Here is an 18,776-nt window from a genome sequence, read left to right as displayed (position 1 = left end):
TACCGTCTTTTTAAATTAAGCAGAAAAAGAAAGGCCGCGGTCGAATCGGTTTAAATTTCCCAATGTGACCATTTTATACATGATTAACTGGTTTAAACAAATTTATACAGGTAGAACAATTTGTTTATTTATAGCAATAGTGTGTAATATTTTAATTCGAATGTAAGGCATCGTGCAAAATAGAAATACGGTAATATATACAATTTTTACTATTACGCTACCAGCCGTTCGGTACTGTTTACAATAAAATAAGTGAGGAAAATAAACCCGTTTCATCGTCCGTGCATTTTTAAATGTAATAGTTCAAGCATTTTATAATTTGAGTCCACCAGGCACGTTTCGGTGAAACACTCCAATCGGGCCGTATTTGGCCACTCCAAGCTTTAATATGTTACTGATCCTCTGTAAATATATTATTCTCTTACTTCTGACACGCAATCTTTAAATTCCTAATCAGAAGTAAACTTCGAGTCAAAATACAGTCACCAATGGGAGAGATTAACGTGAAACTTATCAACCTCTTTGCCCTCGCATTGGCCCTTATATTCGACGGCGCCTTATCATTCATATACCGATACCGCGGCGGATGCTAATCATCCAAATGGGTGCCTTGCGGCAATACGGCAGAAATCTAATCTTCTCCATATCTCATGGCCAACTTCTCGGTGTCAGTTGTGTTCCACGCAATAATGAACCAGGTCTAGTTCTAGGTAAAGTTGTTGTTGGGCCCAGCGAGCGTTTGCGCAAACAAGAAATCCTTCAAGTCCAGCTTGTACAGACAGGAGTAACGTGAGAGAAAACGGTGGGGTATATAAAACTGGGGCGACTGTTGTTGTCGTGTCAAGAAATGGCCGCCAATTCGTTGACAATTGGCCATTCACCCAACTCGAGGAAGAATTGCATATTTTCATCTTGTTTAAGGTCGGTAATCTGGCCAAGGCTGGACGTAAAAAGCAGGGGGAATTTCATAGGCCAAGGTGCCAGGAGGCTGCCATCCGATTCAGACCAATTTTAATTTTACCCGAAAAACGTGATGTGCAATACCGATAGGTTTGGTGATTTGGGCAATCATACGCGTTTGGCACTTTGTGCATTCTATTACTTTTAATCCATCCCTGGCTTTAACCTCTTATGATTCGAATGAATGTTATCTTCCGTCCTGCCTCCATCAATCCGCTCTGTCATAATAGGAAATACCGTATAGGGCTTCTGGATTGAGTGCAAATATTTCTAGTGCCAATCTAGCCCCTTTCAGTAAGAAACACGTGACACTCATTCACTGGCACTGGTTGTAAGGGTACAGGCACATAGCCATATTTGACTGGCTACATGCCTACCTAATAAATGAAAGGAGCAACAGGTTTGGATTGCTTGTTGCTCTGGTAATTGATTAGTATAGGCTGCAAAGTAAATTATTCGGCATGTACACCGGTCATACGTCTTTCTACAGGAACCTACCTACTTGGGGGCTGTACGTTGTGGGCCCCCTCAAAAGGGGGGTTGCAATATCATGATTTTTGACAAAATCGTGGGCCAAAGTTTTTCTTGAAAATCGAGCTTATAAGTACTTTAACCCATATAAACCGGGAAATACAACGTTATATGAAACAAGATTAGAAAGAAAATAAACCAGTATATTATGAATTATTATAGCATTTCAAATATACATAATATAAATATATTTGGCATATGATAATGAAATAATTTGGGTTTTAAATTGGGATGGTATTTGCAATAAATTATTTCCCCCCTCCCGGCTAAAAATAAAAATAGAAATATTTCAAGATTCAAAAAAGGTTCAATTGTAAGATTAGTAAATATTTAATCATCGAAATCGAATTTAAGAAGTATAATGTTTTGTCTGTAGGTTTTCGAAAAGAAACTATTTTCCATACACATTATTTAATTTTTTAAATAAGTTGATAAAAGATAATAGTAAGAACATAATTATATAATTAGAATATCAATTTTAACTTAGGATAACTAGGTTTTACACTAATAATAATGCGGTTAAATATAGTATTTCCATTTGTAAAATCAAAAGTAAAAAAAGAAACTAATCTATATAATATATTATATTTATATAAATATTTGAAGTTAAATTATATTTAAGTCAATTATTACAGGGGTAAGATTTAACTATATAAAAGAAAAATATAAATATCTTAAATTTACAATTACTTTTTTACCGTTATGTTTTGTTAAATTATTTAGCAATTAACAAATTTGTATGAAAAAGTTTTCTTTTAAGATTTCACAACCACAAAAAACCATACTTTTTAATTCTAACTTTAATCTTTATACATTTTACCAATTTCAGAATTATTTTTAATATTTTTATTTGTAAAATGTTTTTATTTGTAATATTAACCAGGTGGGATGCTTTATTAAAAGTACCGATTAAATTTAAAAAAGTAAATTCTTAACTTAATTCTATTCGAATAAGGAGTACACAATTAGGTCGAAAAATAGAATTTTAAACTTTGTAACAACCTTTTGGTTTAAATAATATTTATTTTATATAAAGCTTAAAACTTGAATTATTTATTGTACTGTACTTTTTAGCCGGGTTTTTCATTAGCGGCATTGGCCCACGATTTTGGCAAAAATCATAATATTGCAACCCCCTCTTTGAGGGGGCAAGTACCTACGTAGATGCACAAACGCAGTTTGATACTAAACGCGAAAGTATACTAATCATAGACATCCCAAACCACTCGCTCAATTGCAATGTTGCAGTTGTGTTCTGCGTTCCAATCGAATAAAGCACATCTGGAAATCAGCACGGGATAGAGATAAAGAAAATATCACTCTTGTAATGTGAATATATGTTTAAGCACTTGTTCCAACCCGATGCAGTAGCTCGTCCAATCTTCAACTTGAAACCCATAATAATCAACCATATTTTTTATACGCCGCGCGTATATTTCAATTTATTGTTAACGTATTTTCTTATTAATCGTTTGTCCCCACAATCTATCGTTACATGCGCCCATCTACGGTTCTTATTATCCCTCTCTATTTCGCAGCTGGCCTGGTTGCCGTGGATAGTAGCTTTGCTAGACCGAGTGATTTCGAAGGGAGTCAAACGGGTTGTGTTCGCTGCACCTCTACTTCCACAGACAATCCAGAGTTCCAGACAGGCTTTGCGCAAACAATACCCTAACCGCATATTGCATAAGTTGCTCCTTTTACTTCCTTTCATTCTACTTGACCGGAAAGTTTTGAGAATCTGTTGGCCAACTCTAATTTTATTCTTCTTCTTAGTGCGGCAATTGGAGGGCGGATAAGAAACGGTCAGGCAAGGGCTGGAGTGGATGTGACCTGTTTGGCTCGACCGTCCCCGTGGGACGCGACATTAAAATTGTCGATGAATATATGTACAGTTGTGCTGCCGGTGACCTAAGTGGGTTTGTTGGATGTGCATAGGTTAATGGGACGGCATTTTCCTGTAAATTGGTTCAGGAGATGTCAGACTGTACAAAATCACCACGATTCTTTAGCCAGCACCAATCTATTCCCCTTTTAAACTCACGCAGATGGCGTCTGCACTAGTTACTCTTTTGATAGAGGTTTCGGCCCAAGTCAAACGATATATATAACAGATTAAAAAAGCGAGCAAATGGTATCAGTCGTGCAGGTTACGTCGTTTAATTCAACGAATGAAGTTTTACATGTCCGACCCGGCCGGCCCGAACGGCGTTCGGCGCCAAATACCTTGGCCAACACGCCTAAATTCGCTTAAAAACAAGTTTAAATAAATAAAAAACATGCAAGAATTATTGCTACTGGCAAAGGATAAGGATTTTGTTCATCAACGAAGCAGTCCATTCCTATTCTAACTATTGAAAAAATATTGGTAGAACGTAGAGGTATGAATAGCAATGACAACCAGAAATCCGGAACCGGATTGTAAGACAAAATTAAGACAGAGGGAATTAGTGAATAGCCACGCCCTTTTCTTAATGATCTTCATAGTCATCAAAAAAAATACACTCGTTATAAACATCATCTTTAGTAACATGGTAACAATGGCATGAGTGCTGATCATCACAATACTTTGTCCCTGACCATTTTGCCTTGATTTCGGCCTTTTCAGGCTCGTCATGAAATCCTGGCATGATCTTAAGATTTCCCCTGTCATCCGATCTGTAAAGTGGCATGCACTCCGCAGTAAACCGGACTGTAATGCCCCCCAAAATTCTTGAACCGCCCCAAGTTTCTTGTGCATACGAACGAACTGAGCCTATCCAGATTCTTTTGTATCTGCCCACCAAGCCCTGATCAACTTCCTTTCGGATAGCGAAATAATCCTTGTGGTTAACATTTTGGTAAACGGTTATTGGGCACAGCTTCCCACCCTCTTCTGTCTGAAGCGCGGTTAAGACTTTTCGTATCGGTCCAGGCTCCCTGATCGGATATTTTTTAATATTTTGGTAATCATGTTCGATTGGACGTGAGTTTCGTCCTCGAGTCGCTCCCTCAGGGATTGGCGGTTTATAATTTTCGGGAACCCAATAATATTTGGGCGAACTGCTCATACCAGTATAAGCAGTGTAAGCAGTGCTATACACTTGAGAATTGCGATCTAGTACTGGTTTCCAGCCAGCTATTTCGTATTCCGAAGCTCCGGGTGGAATGGTCCTTGGTATAATCGCGGGGGCATTTTCTGGGTTATTTGGGGGAATATTGCCAGTTTCGACCGTGATAGCAATTGAAAGAAAGGCGGTAATCGCAGCAAGAATATAATGGAAATTTTGGCCTTGCATCATAATGTATGTTGAGCAAAACGAAATACATCAATACGGAAACAATACTAGGGAAAGTAAAGGACGAGAAGAACTGGCCTAAATTAAATAGTACAGAAAATTAAAATATGAAGCAACAAAGCAGGGATAAAGTGTCGATCAAGTGAAAAGTAAATTTTTCTTTCAAATGTCAGTCCAGCGCATCGTTTCTATAGCAACAAAATTGAGTTTAATCAATGTATAATATTAGTATACATGTACATGTAGCATTAGACCTCGGGGTAAGTATAACACGCATAATTTGAGGTAATTGACATGTCTATATATAAATATCTGAAGTGACTCGTAAATTTACTAAACTTAGATGACATTAATGTAGCAATTATAAATAGATATCGTGAACCAATCTTGTGACCACCAATTCAAGAGCGAAAAAGCTGCAGACTGAGCGCAGGCTACCGCTACGCCCTTCGAGCAGTCGCCCTGCGCCGGTGAGTCATATGGGGGAATTCTCCTGGTCTACGCCCAGCCTGCATGCGTAGAAGCTGGAACTGCATGACCAACAAGGTGGCACCAACCGAGTGAGAAGCTACGACGTGGGGAGGACATTATGGCCAGGTTGGAGATGATCGAAAAGTGATCGATGGCCATCCTGAGACTACTCATGTCCCGTCAACAAACAGAGGCAACTTGAGCTCATCTTCGTCTTGGTTGGCCATGAGGGCTTTGCGAACCGCCCGTCCCCGAAGAAAAGGGGCAAAAAATGAAAAAAAAAAAATCTGGCTCTCAAGTATCCAGAACGACTTCGAACAGTTGAAGCTGCGGCCAAATCAGATCCATGAATTTCTCCATGAGAGCTGTCGGGGTTCTGAATGCAAACAAACAGATTGAACAGGACACGAACTTTGGCTGGGGAAAGCGAAATTCGTGTGCAATTGCTTTAGAGGCGCCACCCGCCGTGGAACATTATCAGTATTTTCACTGGTTGCCATGAAGATTTTGCGAGCTACTCAATGACGGGACCGAAATTCTGGATAGCACACAATATGGAATTTCTGCAGCGTAAGAATCAAATCGCAGATCAGTATACTCAAGATCCCGAAGGCCGTATTACGGCCCTGTTTATTGCACAAATCTCTGCTCTTTCGCTTTGCTGCTCCGCATCAGAAGTACTCGTCCTTGATGGGATATACCAAATGAAAGGATTTAGCATGCATATTTTAGATATGGTAGCATTCATCCGTTCCAAACGGTATTTGGGCTGGCGGTCGTGTTTTTGAGTCATGAAAAAAGGGGGGATTACACATGGGCAATCGAGAGTCTCCGCAGTTATCTTGAAAATCACTCCATCCCCCTACCTAGGGTCTTCTTAACTGCCACAGAGCTTGCCCTTATAAATAGCTTGAACACAACCTTTCAAGCTATTCCTAACATTCTTTTGCATTTGGCACGTCAATATGAACGTGTTGACTAAATGCAAACCATTTTCCCCCGCGGCTGGGTGAGTTGTTGGACGATTGTTCGATGGCCTTTTTCTGCTGCAAGTAAAAGCGGTGTTCGGCCATCCTCGTCTTTCGAATCAGGGTCAACTTTTCTGGTATCGAGCAGTTGTTGAACGACTGTTAAATGCCCTTTTTCTGCTGCCAATGACAGCGGTGTTCGGCCTTCCTTGTTTGTCGGATCGGGGTCAACTTTGCCGGTATCGAGCAATTTTTTAACGACGTTTTGATGTCCATTCGATGCTGCATGTGAAAGTGGTGTACACCCGTCCTCGTCTTTCGAATCAGGGTCAACTTTTCCGGTATCGAGCAGTTGTTGAACGATTGTTTGATGCCCCTTTTCTGCTGCAAATGAGAGAGGAGTTTGGCCCCATTTATTATCTTTTGAATCGGGGTTAACTCTACCGGTGTCGAGCAACTGCTGAACTACGGCTTGATGCCCATTCCACGCTGCAATTGAAAGCGGCGTTCGATTTTTTTTACTCTTCGAATCGGGGTCGACTCTGCCGGTATCAAATAACTGTTGAACAACATTTTGGTGTCCTCTTTCTGCTGCAAACGAAAGCGGTGTTTGGCCCCATTTGTCATCTTTTTCATCGGGGTTAACTTTGCCTGTACCGAGCAGTTTTTGAACGACTGTTTGATGCCCATTCCATGCGGCAAATGAAAGCGGCGTTAGACCTGTTTTATTTGTCGAATCAGGGTCGACTTTGCTGGTATCGAATAGCTGCTGAACGATATTTTGATGCCCTTTCTCTGCTGCAAACGAAAGCGGAGTTTGACCCCATTTATCGTCTTTAACGTCCAAATCGACACAATCTCTATCGGCCCTTCGGATTATTGCATCTAAGAGCCGTGATAGGTTGTACCATGCAGTGGTATGAAGTAAAGTAGAACCTCTGCTTGCCGCTGACCATTTGTCGTGAACAATGTTTGACGGCCATTTAAAACACTCCAAAAGATCATCCTGACAAATGAACTCTGCCTCGCTCTCTTTGGCGTGGGTGGGCCAATATTCCGAGGAGTAACTCCCGAAAGGAAATAAATCTTGATTGTATTTCCAACCCGAAATGTGATCATCATGAATCGAGATGTATCGCACGCATATTTTGCACAGCTCATGGTGCGCCTTGCTGAGAGCATCGTCAACCGACGTAACATCACTTTCCCAAAAAGAACAGCGCTTGAGCAGCCAGTCTTTGACTGACTGGTGGATGAACTGAACTCTTCCTGACTGGTCAACCTCGGCAAGACCGCAGCTAAGGTTCCGCAACTGCCCTTTCATCATATCGGCGTCGTCTATGTAGACGTCAGAATCTGCAATGCTCTGTATCGACTGCTGCTCATCATTAGCATCAACCATCATAGCCCATCGTAGTTCGTTCAGCGTCAGAGGCCTGATGGCAACTAGCACCAGCCGCATCAGCTTGGCACCGCGTAACCCTAGGCTCCTGGCCATGTTGGTATATATTTCTGCGAGGGTTTCTGGGAGATCTTCGATCGACTTCCGGATTCGTGCTGTCGGTTCGGATTTGTGTTTGAGGTCCACCACTTGATCGATCGCAAGACGCGCCCACATGAAAACGCCACTTGCACGACTTGCAATCAGCTCGTGTAGCTCATCACGCAGCGACTGCTTGTCAAATACTGATAACATTTGGGCCGCGTACACTCTGATATCTGACTCGTTTTCGTTTTCCGGGTTGATCTCGTCGTACGGGTTGTGTAAGCCAGTGTTGCGGATGGGGTAGTGGCGAGAAGAGAAGCAGATGCGAAGAGGCTGGAGAGGCTCTGGGACCCCCTTAACCTTTTCGACCAAAGTTATGAAATTCCGAATCAGCCCCCTAGCGTTTTCATCGCCGCACTCGTCTAGGGCGTCCACGTAAAGCGTGACGCTTCGACTTTGGAGTATCTTGGGCAAAGCCGAGACAAGATGAAGCCACAGTTCGCTTTCGTACCAGTCCCATTTCTCCCCACATGGCCCCCTTTCTTTGGTTTTCTCGTCGTATGTTTCAACCAAAGCAGCCAGTGCCTCTGCATGTTTGGAGAGTAAGCAATGCAGCAGCGACCTCCATAGCCCGAGGGGGGTTTTCTGAAGGTTGCCTCCTCGGTCGTGGAAGAAAAAGACGAGGTTAATGTTGTTTTCTGAAAAAGTATTAGCATTCTCGAAAGCGTATTTTATCAGCGTCGACTTTCCGGACCCTGGTTTGCCGAGAATCCAAAGAACGGAGTGCTGTAACTCGGTAGACCATTTCTGATATTTTGGGTGCTTGAGCAGCCATTTGCATGTCCCGTCGGCGGCATTTTTGATATCATGCAAGCGAAAGTCCATCCCACCAAAGGCTAGCGATTGCAAGCAGGCATCAGGGTTTGGAGGTGAGGAGTAGTCTATTTGAGATAATTAGCAAATAACGGCATTTAGGTAAGCTACACTGAAGCGAAAGGTCTACCTACGATGGTTGACCGTTACATTTTGTGCATTGTACATGTCTCGAGAAGCTGTGGCACATTCTCCAAAGGTTATCGTGCCCCCGTTGCTCGCATCAAGTGTCTGTGTAAGTCCACCCGTGTTCAGATTTACAGGTGATTGGAGCTGCTGCATTACTTCCTCAGCAGGCTTTGGTGAGTCGACATGGCTCTGTGGATGCCCCTTGATGGGAAGTGAATATGTCGGTGGTGTGGTGTCCCGAGCAGGGACAGGCCGTGAAAACTCGACAAGCCTGGCAAGCACCCGCTCAAAGCCCGTATCTTGAGCCGAGGCGAACCTGGCCATGTCCCTATGGTTGGCGTGGATGGTCAAAGCATCGTACCCGTCAATAGCGGCAGAGCTTTTGGGTACCACGTGCCCAATATTTGGCATCCCCAGCTCCTCACAAAAGAAGGCGACATTGAGAGGGCTACCGCTTTCTCCTCTCTCCCGCAGCATCTGGACAAATCTCGTCTGGATGGATTCCAGGTATTGATCGTCTTTGCAAAGGGTTTGGAGCAGTTTGCTGTTGCTGGATTTAACAATTCCCAAAACTGTGACGGGAATCTCGGCCCATTTCGCCATCCAAGAGCCTTTATGTGGTGTTCCTAGAAAGATTATCCCCTTGGTGCAGGTGAAAATAGATTGCTTGACTTTATCCGGGTGGTTTCGCGACGCCAAAATGGCCTCTTTGCAGACGAGACCACCTAGGCTGTGAACGACAAAGATGACAGGGCGGTCCTCAGCTCCATCCAATGTGCGTTTGTCGACAAGATCCTGAAGCAAGCTGGTGGCGTGGTCGGCAAGTCCATTCTTGGAAGTGTGCAGCTTTAAAGCGTAGGCATCGTAGCCAAACGTCAAGATGCGGGCCGTAGGAAGCTTCTCTGGTAACAGCGTGGACGGCCATGGGCTGTCTTGGGTTGGATGTCTCCATGTTCGATTACGGTCACCGCCGAATCCGTGGACGAAGCAAATATCGAGGGTGGCCGTGCCTGGGGGACAGTCATGAAGGATTTCAATACCAAGCGGGAAGAGCCCGTCGGCAGAGGATGCGATGGGTGCTTGGTCAGCAGAACGGAAGTCAAGTGGTGTATTTTTTGGTTTGCGACGATCCTTAAACCTTTGAATCAACTTCATGATGCTAGTTTTGAGTGATAGATTTACGTGAGCACCGTAAATGACGGCCAGGAGAGGTTAAAGGCAGAAGCTTTTACTAGAAAGCATTACGACAATGATCGTGGCGAGTGCGATTGGGAGACATTGAGGGGCAGGCGGTGAGAGGAGACATGAGCGAGAATGACCAGGCAAAGAAAAAGAACTTGGCTGTAACCCATGCGGGCCGCTGCCAAAACCGCTGCTACTGTAGACGGGCTGAGGTGCATAAAACAACCCCCAAATGCGACGTGATATCGCCTAGGTACCTAGGTACGCAAGGTGGGGGACAACTTAGCAGGGACGCCAACCTATTTCTGCAAATAATCGTAACAAAACACAAAAGGCTAGAATACAAAGTTTATGCCATTTGAAAGGCCTTCCAGTCGTGAAAAGGGCTTTGTTCTCCGAGTGATGATATATGTTGTCTGTAGCAAGCTATGTACGCTTGAAAATTGTGAGTTAGCAGGTGGGTATTTATTATGGTGATTTTTGGTGCAGCTTGCCCAAATTCGCAGTCCCTGTTTTTCATCCCCCACTTTGTCTGCTACGTATGGTACCCGGCAGTACATGGGTAATCAAAGTCACCCCAGCTGAGTACGTGCCAATCAGTGAAATTGTGGCGGCCAACGATACCTGGGCGCATTTGGACGTCAAATCCTAAGTGCCTCTGTACAACCCTGGTCTCCGCTAAGCCAGAAATAGTACTGGAGCTAAAAGCCCTGCTTGAAATCTTCATGGTATGGGTACCCTTACTTAGGCCTTTTAATTTCGTATAACCATGATTTATCGCCATCGAAAGCCGCCGCCAAGTAACCCTCGGCTCGTAAACCGAAAAGTTACCTCTAGGCCCCTTGCGTCAAAGCAATCGTTTTATTGGCCGGAGGAGGTGGAGGTATGCTTGGCCATTTTGGAACTTGTGGTGGTGTATTGGAACAAAAGATCAAGATTTGGAAAGTCTTTCTTAAATAATATTTAAAGCAAAGGGTCAGCTCCGTTAGGGATAAACCTCCTACTAAGCTTCACAAGCGACTCATACGAAAATGCTTCGTTGCTGCTTCTTTACACTTCCCTTACATTCAATTCATTGGTCTTCACAAGTTCGCAAAGGTGTGCTAAGTGATGTAAACAACTGCGGCCAAACGCATTAGACCGCGTTGCAACCGAAAGCACCAGGAGTTGGGATGCGCTGGCCTTTTGATCCGTTGCATCAAGTATTTGAGATACCACATTTCATCTTCACCTATAGAATCATTTTTTTCAGCCTGCACCAGTGCGTTTCAACGACACAGTATGCCGTGTGTTGACTGGGCCGTCGACCTGTATGCTGTATGGCTCAACACCAAAGCCTTAAAAAGTTCCAATCTTTTGAAAGTGATACAACAGTGTAAAGGCCATTCACTTAGAACTAAAATCAAAACTCACGAGCTTAACGGGTGCACCCTGATGGACTGGCTTAACCAAAGAAACTAGGGTAATCATGCAGAATTAAAATAATTGCAAATCGGGTCAAGGCATACTGTCAATAACGGAAGCTCAAATAAATATTTTTCATACACAGTATGGGGACAAAGCCTACCGTGCAAATCAGCAGCGCCCTTTGTTTTTTCACCTCATGCTTTCATGACCATTCTTCTATACTGAGCTGTGATGCTCAGCGGCTCTATAATTAGAAAATCAATGGTGACAAGAACACCCAAAAAGAGGGCATATACGCCGAAGTACGTTCGTGTGCCCCGCCTACTGGCTTGCCAATGTGTTCAGCTCCTGCCCCGGGCGTGGGAGCTACAGGTATGAGTACTCGGTTACCTTTTTGGCACACACAGTCAACACAACGCCGCCATCAATGGACCGGACTACCGCAGCCAAAGCCCTGATTCGGCAGCCAGCATATTTAACCTTATTAAAATTGGTGCATTTATCTTCCGTATTCACAGCGCCCTCTAGTGTATCATTAGATTGCTTATAAGCCACACCGCCTTCAGACTGACATATAAACCCCTATTAGCAACCACCATTACTATCAGAGATATAAGCATATAAACAGTAACGCTACTGTATATATAACTAGCCCAGAAACAGATGTACTAGATACTGATGGAGGGATAAATCATTTACGTTTTAGATTTAATATGCCAAAATTTTGTACAAAATAACGTCGAGACCATGCCAGGAAACAAATATTACCCGAACTTCAAATCGAGCGATTAGTAACACTGCAGATATTAACAGGAATATTAAAGTGAGAGCAACTATTTTCTTATCTGTTGCTGTCAATATTACGTGTAAATAAATGGAATAATTTCCAAAACACATCAAGCTATAGACTTCTTCTTCAAACCCTGTGCGCATTTACCTAACCACTGCAGACTAAGCTTATACTAGAGAAGAAGAACAGAGGCCGCGAAAAAAAAGTCAAACCCAAATATCAGGACGTGCAAGAAGATATTACCATAACTTAGTGCGCAGGACCTAACCAACAGTCAGGACGCGCGATCGAGCTGCCACGGGCCTTGGGAATTCGGCCGGGCTTTGAATGAGGGCCAGGGGCAGTAACAGGTATAAGAGGAGTAGGACGCTCCTTCAAATCCTTTCCGATCGCTTTCCTGACACAGTTGTTAACAAAGCGGCAAAGATCACGAATAGCTTGAAATTCCTCTTCGTACGGAACAAAGTCGGGGCTCCACGTGACGGTAGGGTACTCCTGATTTCCTGCTCGTAGTGCGATCCATCCCTCAACCCTTTTCCAGGGCGCGTTCAGGACTCTGGTTAAATCATCGCCCTTGACAATGGTGTCGGGCGGAATGTCCCCCAATCCGTGCTGTATCACCTCCTTCATCCTGGTCGCAAGCTTCATTCTGTCCTCGGTCATCCATAATTTGCCAGGTTTCTTAACATTCCGGTTCCGGAAACGTTTCAACACCTCTTCTTCCATATCACCCATATGAGGGCGGTAGTCGCGATGCCCCCTGTCGACCAATGTGATAAAGTAAACGACTACCACATCCCGGGGAAAGTGCTCTTTGAGGAATGCATTCGCCGATTCCCGCGTAGTAAATGTTATCCCGAATGGGGTTTCAGGTGTTTCTTGAACTTTGTTTCTGCATATGAAATTGTCGCAACCATCTCTGATTATAGAGGTCCAACGTAAATCAACACGATAAAATGTCTTCAAAGGCACTGACTTAGGTATATCTTCGGGATTGCCTGGAGCTTCGCCGGCAGCAACAGCGCTGCTTGCGGAAAGGGCCAAAATAAGAATGAATGAACCTAATAACATGGTATTTAGAGGAGACTTAATACTTTATTGGGTTTGGTTTATTAAAAGGGAAATTTAAGCAAATACGGAGTAATCTCTGGAGTTTACAGGTAGGGTGTGGCTAAAGCACGTTAATGTTTTTGCGATAGAATGTATAACAAATAGAGGAGAATTAAAGCAGGACGACCTGGCCGTTACTACTAAGTGAGTTTAAAGCATTGATTGAAGGGGTGGTATTCTTAGTAACCCCGCTAATCGGCATAAGCCGATGATAATGCTTAGGGTTATTTCAAGCCCACATATTAATTGTAATGTCGAATTTGTACAAATAAAAATAGAAATGGATGATGACGTGTTAAAAATAAAACCACCAATAATATATAGAAGGTGCAGCCATTTGTTCTTAAGGTTGCGTATTATTATCTTCCGTTACCTTTTTTAATAGCACAACTATTATTAAACCTTAACTTGTCGCTTTCTTTGAACCTTTATTTAAATTTTTTCTCACTGCTACTCAACCCCTTTTAAGTCTGGGTAATACAGTGCGATGCTCGGGGTGGAGTCAATATGTTTTAGTGCGGTTTAAGGCTAGAGAAAAGACCGGTCAGGGACCCGTTCAAGCACGAAAATTTGGAGTGCCTAGATTCGAAGATGTTAAACTGTAACATACTGCTTTACCACCATGTGGAACTATTGAAACTCATTTAGGGGCGCTGATGATGTAATTAAATTGCAAAGAAAGCTGAAGTCAGGGAATAAACGATAACGGTGGTCGTGAACGTGGGTTTGTTATAGGTTGGCTAGCTGCAAACCTTTCCGTATCTCCGCTGAAGCTTTTGCCTCGAAATGCAACGCCATGAGAAAACCAAGGCTTGGTCGGTACTGCCGATATTGCCCAAGATAAATGGGTTTATCAAGAAAGACCTGTAACAGCGGTGCAAAGTAATATAAAGCTAGAAACGTAGGTTATCTTGCGGCGACACATTGACCTATTACAAAAGGGGGTGGAATGTCAGGAATGTCAGTGGTCAGCATGGCAAATAAACTATCAATGCCATGTTGGTTGCAAAGCGATGGTGAGTATTTTGGCAGCGATGATCCATACTACATAAAATTAAGAAGGCAAATACAGATGTAATGACAGAATGGGACAAGGCATCTATAAATTAATACCTAGTCGCTGAATAGGAGGTTTCGCCAATGCAAAGATATTATTATTGATCAAGTCTGGAGGTTAAAGTTCGTGATTGTTTTTACAAGATACAGAAACGCATAAAAAAAGCAGTTATATTGACCAGATGTTATGAGAACTAACAATAGTTATGACAGCACACAGCCGGTTTAATAGTTGGAATCAATGACTTCTCAAGTCTTGCAATGTAAACGTGATATGATGTTCAGAACTAGAACCATATGAAACCTACATTCTTGTTATTTTCACGATCTGGTCAGAGGAAGCTGAAGTATAACACCAGAAATTCGGCGATGGAAAGCCGACAAGACGATTGTAGTCTAAAAAAGGCCGTATTGCTTGGATCCATGGGAAATGCTTCTGGAAAAGTCCGCATTCAAGCGAGAGAGAGGATGGCATGTCCACAATGCGGAGCCCACCACCATTGACAGCCTGAGACCACGGATCCCAATTTTACCACACTGAGACTAGTGGAGAAGAATAAACACAGGACCTTGACTTCCTGTCGGTGATGGGCATTGCATGACAGATGTAGCGACTCGCAACCCTGAGTCAACATGCAAAAAGCATGTAAGCATTTATCCACCTCTTCCTGCGTCCTTCATGACATGACCACGTCAGAAAATTAGGTGCGCTTTCCATTCTAAAACTACCAATTATTCTTTTGCAAATGAGCCTGCATGATCAAAGGCCTGTGGGTTGAGAATGTCGTGATAAACCCCCGGCTTGACGACTTGATCAGTGAGAGAATTTGCTTGCTCCTCGGGCTGGTACGGATTCTTGCCATGTCCCAGGAAGGGACACCGAGACTGCAGAACCAAGGGTATCCCAGGACATTTTCATGATTGGGATCGCCGCGCAGAAAATATCTGGAGTCTCTTGATTGCTCAACAGTAGTCTTGATAGACATTGACATCCGATCGAAATTTAATCACATTGGGAGATGATTGGGACTGGAGATCTCTCATTAAAGACCTTGACGTAAGAAAAACAAAATCCAAATGCAACAGCCTCCTTTGACGTCCTCCGATAAGACTTTACCACATATATGTATGTTCTTTACGCTTAAAATTAGCCTGGACACCATCTTGTCAGCCTCGTTCATATGTTGCCCCGCACGAGGATCAAGAGTGCTGCTGGGATTGCCATAAACTGAATTGCTGTCAGTAATTCTCGTTGCACTACTCCTGGGTAAGGCGTGACTGCTTGTTGTTTATATCAGAATCTCAGGTGGGGTGACGGTTGTGGGCGAACAAAGCCATTGATCATTTTGCGGCCCCCATGAACCAATACCATACGTTCGCCACGTGCTCTTGGAGATCAGGATAAAGCGCCGCCTCCAGTTCGATTTATTTGGCGCGGTAATTAAAATGAAGATAACTTTGAATGCAGGAAACCAAATGACGTGATGATGGATGCCTGCCGTTGCGGGATCCAATTCAGGAACGGCGAAAACCTAGAACTCAAAGATACCAACGAGGAGTCAAGGGGCTGTGGGGTTGTCATTCAATCAAAGTTGACATTTTGAGCATGCATCAAGGCCATGAATAGCGACACATCAACGAGGATGCCGCCTGTAAAAGGTTGGAGCCGGGGGTTTTTCCCTTAGATTGGAGAACATCACATAGCCCGATAGGTACCCAAGGTACAGTACAGATGCAAGGGGTCCGGTACCAGCCCCTTGGTTCCTTGATCGGGATGATGGGATGGCTGTTGTCAACGGTATCGATGGTGCTAGTCACAATACGGCCGTTTTTTTTTTTTTTTTTTTTTTTTTTTTGCCTGATCAAGAAGAAAGAAAAAGTAAAGATTTATATGATATGAAATCGCATTCCTTCGTTTTTTCTTTCGTGAATGGGTCCAAATCCTTAGAGAAAGAAAATCACCTCACCGCGACATTATAGCTCGGTAGCATTGGCGATACCGAAGGGCGGGGGATATACAGTAGTATTAAATGTTGTAATACCCCGCCAAGCCCGCCTTTAGCCTGCATGATGCCCGAAAAGGGTAGCAATTGGGAACATCGAAGGAAATGATAGGCAGTTTGTTGGGGGTGGCTTTTTGGGAGACGAGCTAGCCCTGACTTAGCTTGCTAGCACGCAATTGCAGACCGGCTCGACCAGATACGAACGCTGGGCGGGTGCAACAACATTGATATCCACTTCTGCAAGGAACCCTTGGATTTGCCCGCCGTTTTGTTTGTTGGCGTCCATCGGGCAATTGAATTTTTACCACGAATGCTTGTGTGACGGTTCAATTTGCGTCTTTTTTTGTCTGCTTCCATGGATTGCCGCTTATCATGTTTGCTCGAACCTTAAGAAGAGCAGATCTTGCCCTCCAGGCAGTTCCTTTCCCTGGGGATTTCCTGCATCTCACTCAACCTTCGTTTGTTTGCCTTGCTTATATACTAGCTTATAGCTTGAACTAGCCTACTTGTTATTTGGCTCACTCGCCGGCTGCTTGGCCATTCACATCCCCCTTTTTGCGCGTTGAATCTACCTTATTCTTTTGTCTCTCTTGTGTAGAGACCGGGGTTGGCCTAGCACCGTCCAGCGTGTTTTGCCGCAAGGTCGCCCTCACAAGGAAAAAGAGTCAAACGAAAAAGGGAGAGTAAGACAAAAACCATCGCAAACAAACAGCAATGCGCTCCCCAACCTTCCTCACTGCCCTCACGGCGTTGTTCCTGGCCCCGACCGCTGTTCTCGCAACACCGGTGGCGGCGGACCCGGTTCTGGGCGCCGTCGCATCTGAGACGTCCGAATGCTCGCGCATCGGCGCGAACATACTCAAGGCGGGCGGCAATGCAGCCGACGCCATGGTCAGCACGGTAATCTGCGTCGGCACCATCGCCATGTACCACAGCGGAATCGGCGGCGGTGGCTTTTTACTGGTGCGGTCCCCGAAAGGCGAATACCAGTTTGTCGACTTTCGTGAGACGGCGCCTGCTGCTTCGTCTGAGGATATGTTTAAAAGTAATGACACTGGAAGCACTATAGGTGGGCTTGCAAGGTATGTCTCTTTTTTTTCTTTCTGGTTATCAATCCTTCCTCCTCCCCATTTGTATTTTTACTTTTGCCGTGGTAGCTCGGTTTGCTAACATGCATTGTCTTCTTCCCACCAAACAGCGGCATCCCAGGCGAGTTGCGCGGGCTCGGGTTCCTGCACAAACGCTACGGCAAACTGCCGTGGCGCGACCTGGTGGCCCCTTCAATCAAGCTGGCCAGGGATGGCTTTGTCGTCAACGCCGATCTGGTGCGGTACATGGATAAAATAGTCGACAAGCCGGGCGACGGCGGCATCTTCGTATCGGACCCGGCGTGGGCCGTCGATTTCGCGCCCCACGGCCGCCGTGTGAAGCTCGGCGAGACGATGACGAGGAAGCGCTACGCCAAAACCCTGGAGCGCATCGCCAAAGAGGGGCCTGGTGTATTTTACAGGGGCGACATGGCCAAAGCCACCGTCAAAGCTCTCCGGGATAGGGGCGGCATTATGACGCTCCAGGATTTGTCCGACTATAGAATCAAACTTCGACACCCAGCGACTATTGATTACCGCGGGTACAAGTTGACGGCTACGTCGGCGCCGTCCGGTGGTGATGTGGCCCTCAGCATTCTCAAAATCCTCGAAGGCTACAACGACATTGGCAACCCCTCGGCCGTCAACCTGTCGGCGCACCGCCTTAACGAGGCCATGCGATTTGCGTACGCTCAACGCGCCAAGCTCGGCGACCCGGCCTTTGTGAAGGGAATGCACAAATTCCTGAAAGATATGCTGTCGCCCGCGACGGCCGCGCTGATCCGCTCCAAAATTTCAGATGCTAAAACCGAGCAGGTGTCCTATTATAACCCTGAAGGGCTCGAGTCCCTCGAAACCCCCGGAACCTCTCACATCTCCGTCGCCGACGCCAGCGGCATGGCCGTATCTTTAACGACTACTATCAACACCTATTTTGGCTCGCGTGTCATGGTCCCTGAAACAGGCGTGGTTATGAACAACAACATGGACGATTTTTCCATCCCGGGCAAATCCAACTACTTTGGCTACATACCCAGCCAGGCCAATTACATCAAGCCGGGTAAACGCCCCCTATCCTCCATGTCCCCCATGATTGTGGAGGTGCACGGCGGTAAGAAGCCTTACTTTGTAGTCGGCGCCGCCGGTGGTAGCAGGATCATCACCAGTACGGTCCAAAATGTCATACATGTCCTGGACGAGGGCAAAACGGCGCCGCAGGCCCTGGCTATGCCGAGGATGCACGACCAGCTGATGCCAGCGGTGACGACGTTTGAGTGGGCCTACGACAATGCCACGGTTCGGTATCTTAAGGACCGGGGTCATAACGTGTCTTGGGTGGCGCCAGGGGAGAGCACAGCCCAGGCGGTGCGGTTGTTGCCGAACGGAACATTTGAGGCTGCTGGTGAGCCGAGACAGCTGAACTCGGGTGGGTTTGCCGTTTGAT

The 18,776-nt window shown here is 44.9% G+C and overlaps 3 protein-coding genes across 3 annotated transcripts; 1 reads left to right on the top strand and 2 right to left on the bottom strand.

The window, feature by feature from the left end:
* Positions 1-6,218: 6,218 nt before the first annotated feature.
* On the bottom strand, positions 6,219-9,851 carry PgNI_05313 (uncharacterized protein; the record flags this gene model as incomplete). Its single annotated transcript, XM_031125346.1, has 2 exons — positions 6,219-8,635; positions 8,702-9,851. 2 exons carry the CDS (start codon positions 9,849-9,851, stop codon positions 6,219-6,221), a joined length of 3,567 nt encoding a protein of 1,188 aa, XP_030982584.1.
* Positions 9,852-12,324: 2,473 nt separating this feature from the next.
* Positions 12,325-13,146, bottom strand: PgNI_05312 (uncharacterized protein; the record flags this gene model as incomplete). The annotated part of the gene is made up of 2 exons (XM_031125345.1): positions 12,325-12,967; positions 13,052-13,146. 2 exons carry the CDS (start codon positions 13,144-13,146, stop codon positions 12,325-12,327), a joined length of 738 nt encoding a protein of 245 aa, XP_030982581.1.
* A 3,511-nt stretch (positions 13,147-16,657) lies between these two features.
* Positions 16,658-18,775, top strand: PgNI_05311 (uncharacterized protein; the record flags this gene model as incomplete). The annotated part of the gene is made up of 2 exons (XM_031125344.1): positions 16,658-17,326; positions 17,443-18,775. The coding sequence occupies exons 1-2, from the start codon at positions 16,959-16,961 to the stop codon at positions 18,773-18,775; spliced, it is 1,701 nt and encodes a 566-aa protein (XP_030982578.1). The 5' UTR covers positions 16,658-16,958.
* Between the last annotated feature and the right edge of the window lies 1 nt (position 18,776).

Source organism: Pyricularia grisea, chromosome I (assembly GCF_004355905.1).
Source record: "Pyricularia grisea strain NI907 chromosome I, whole genome shotgun sequence".
Classification (NCBI taxonomy): domain Eukaryota; kingdom Fungi; phylum Ascomycota; class Sordariomycetes; order Magnaporthales; family Pyriculariaceae; genus Pyricularia; species Pyricularia grisea.
The sequence above is the reverse complement of the archived record's forward strand: the minus strand, read 5'-3'. Positions and strand labels throughout refer to the sequence as shown.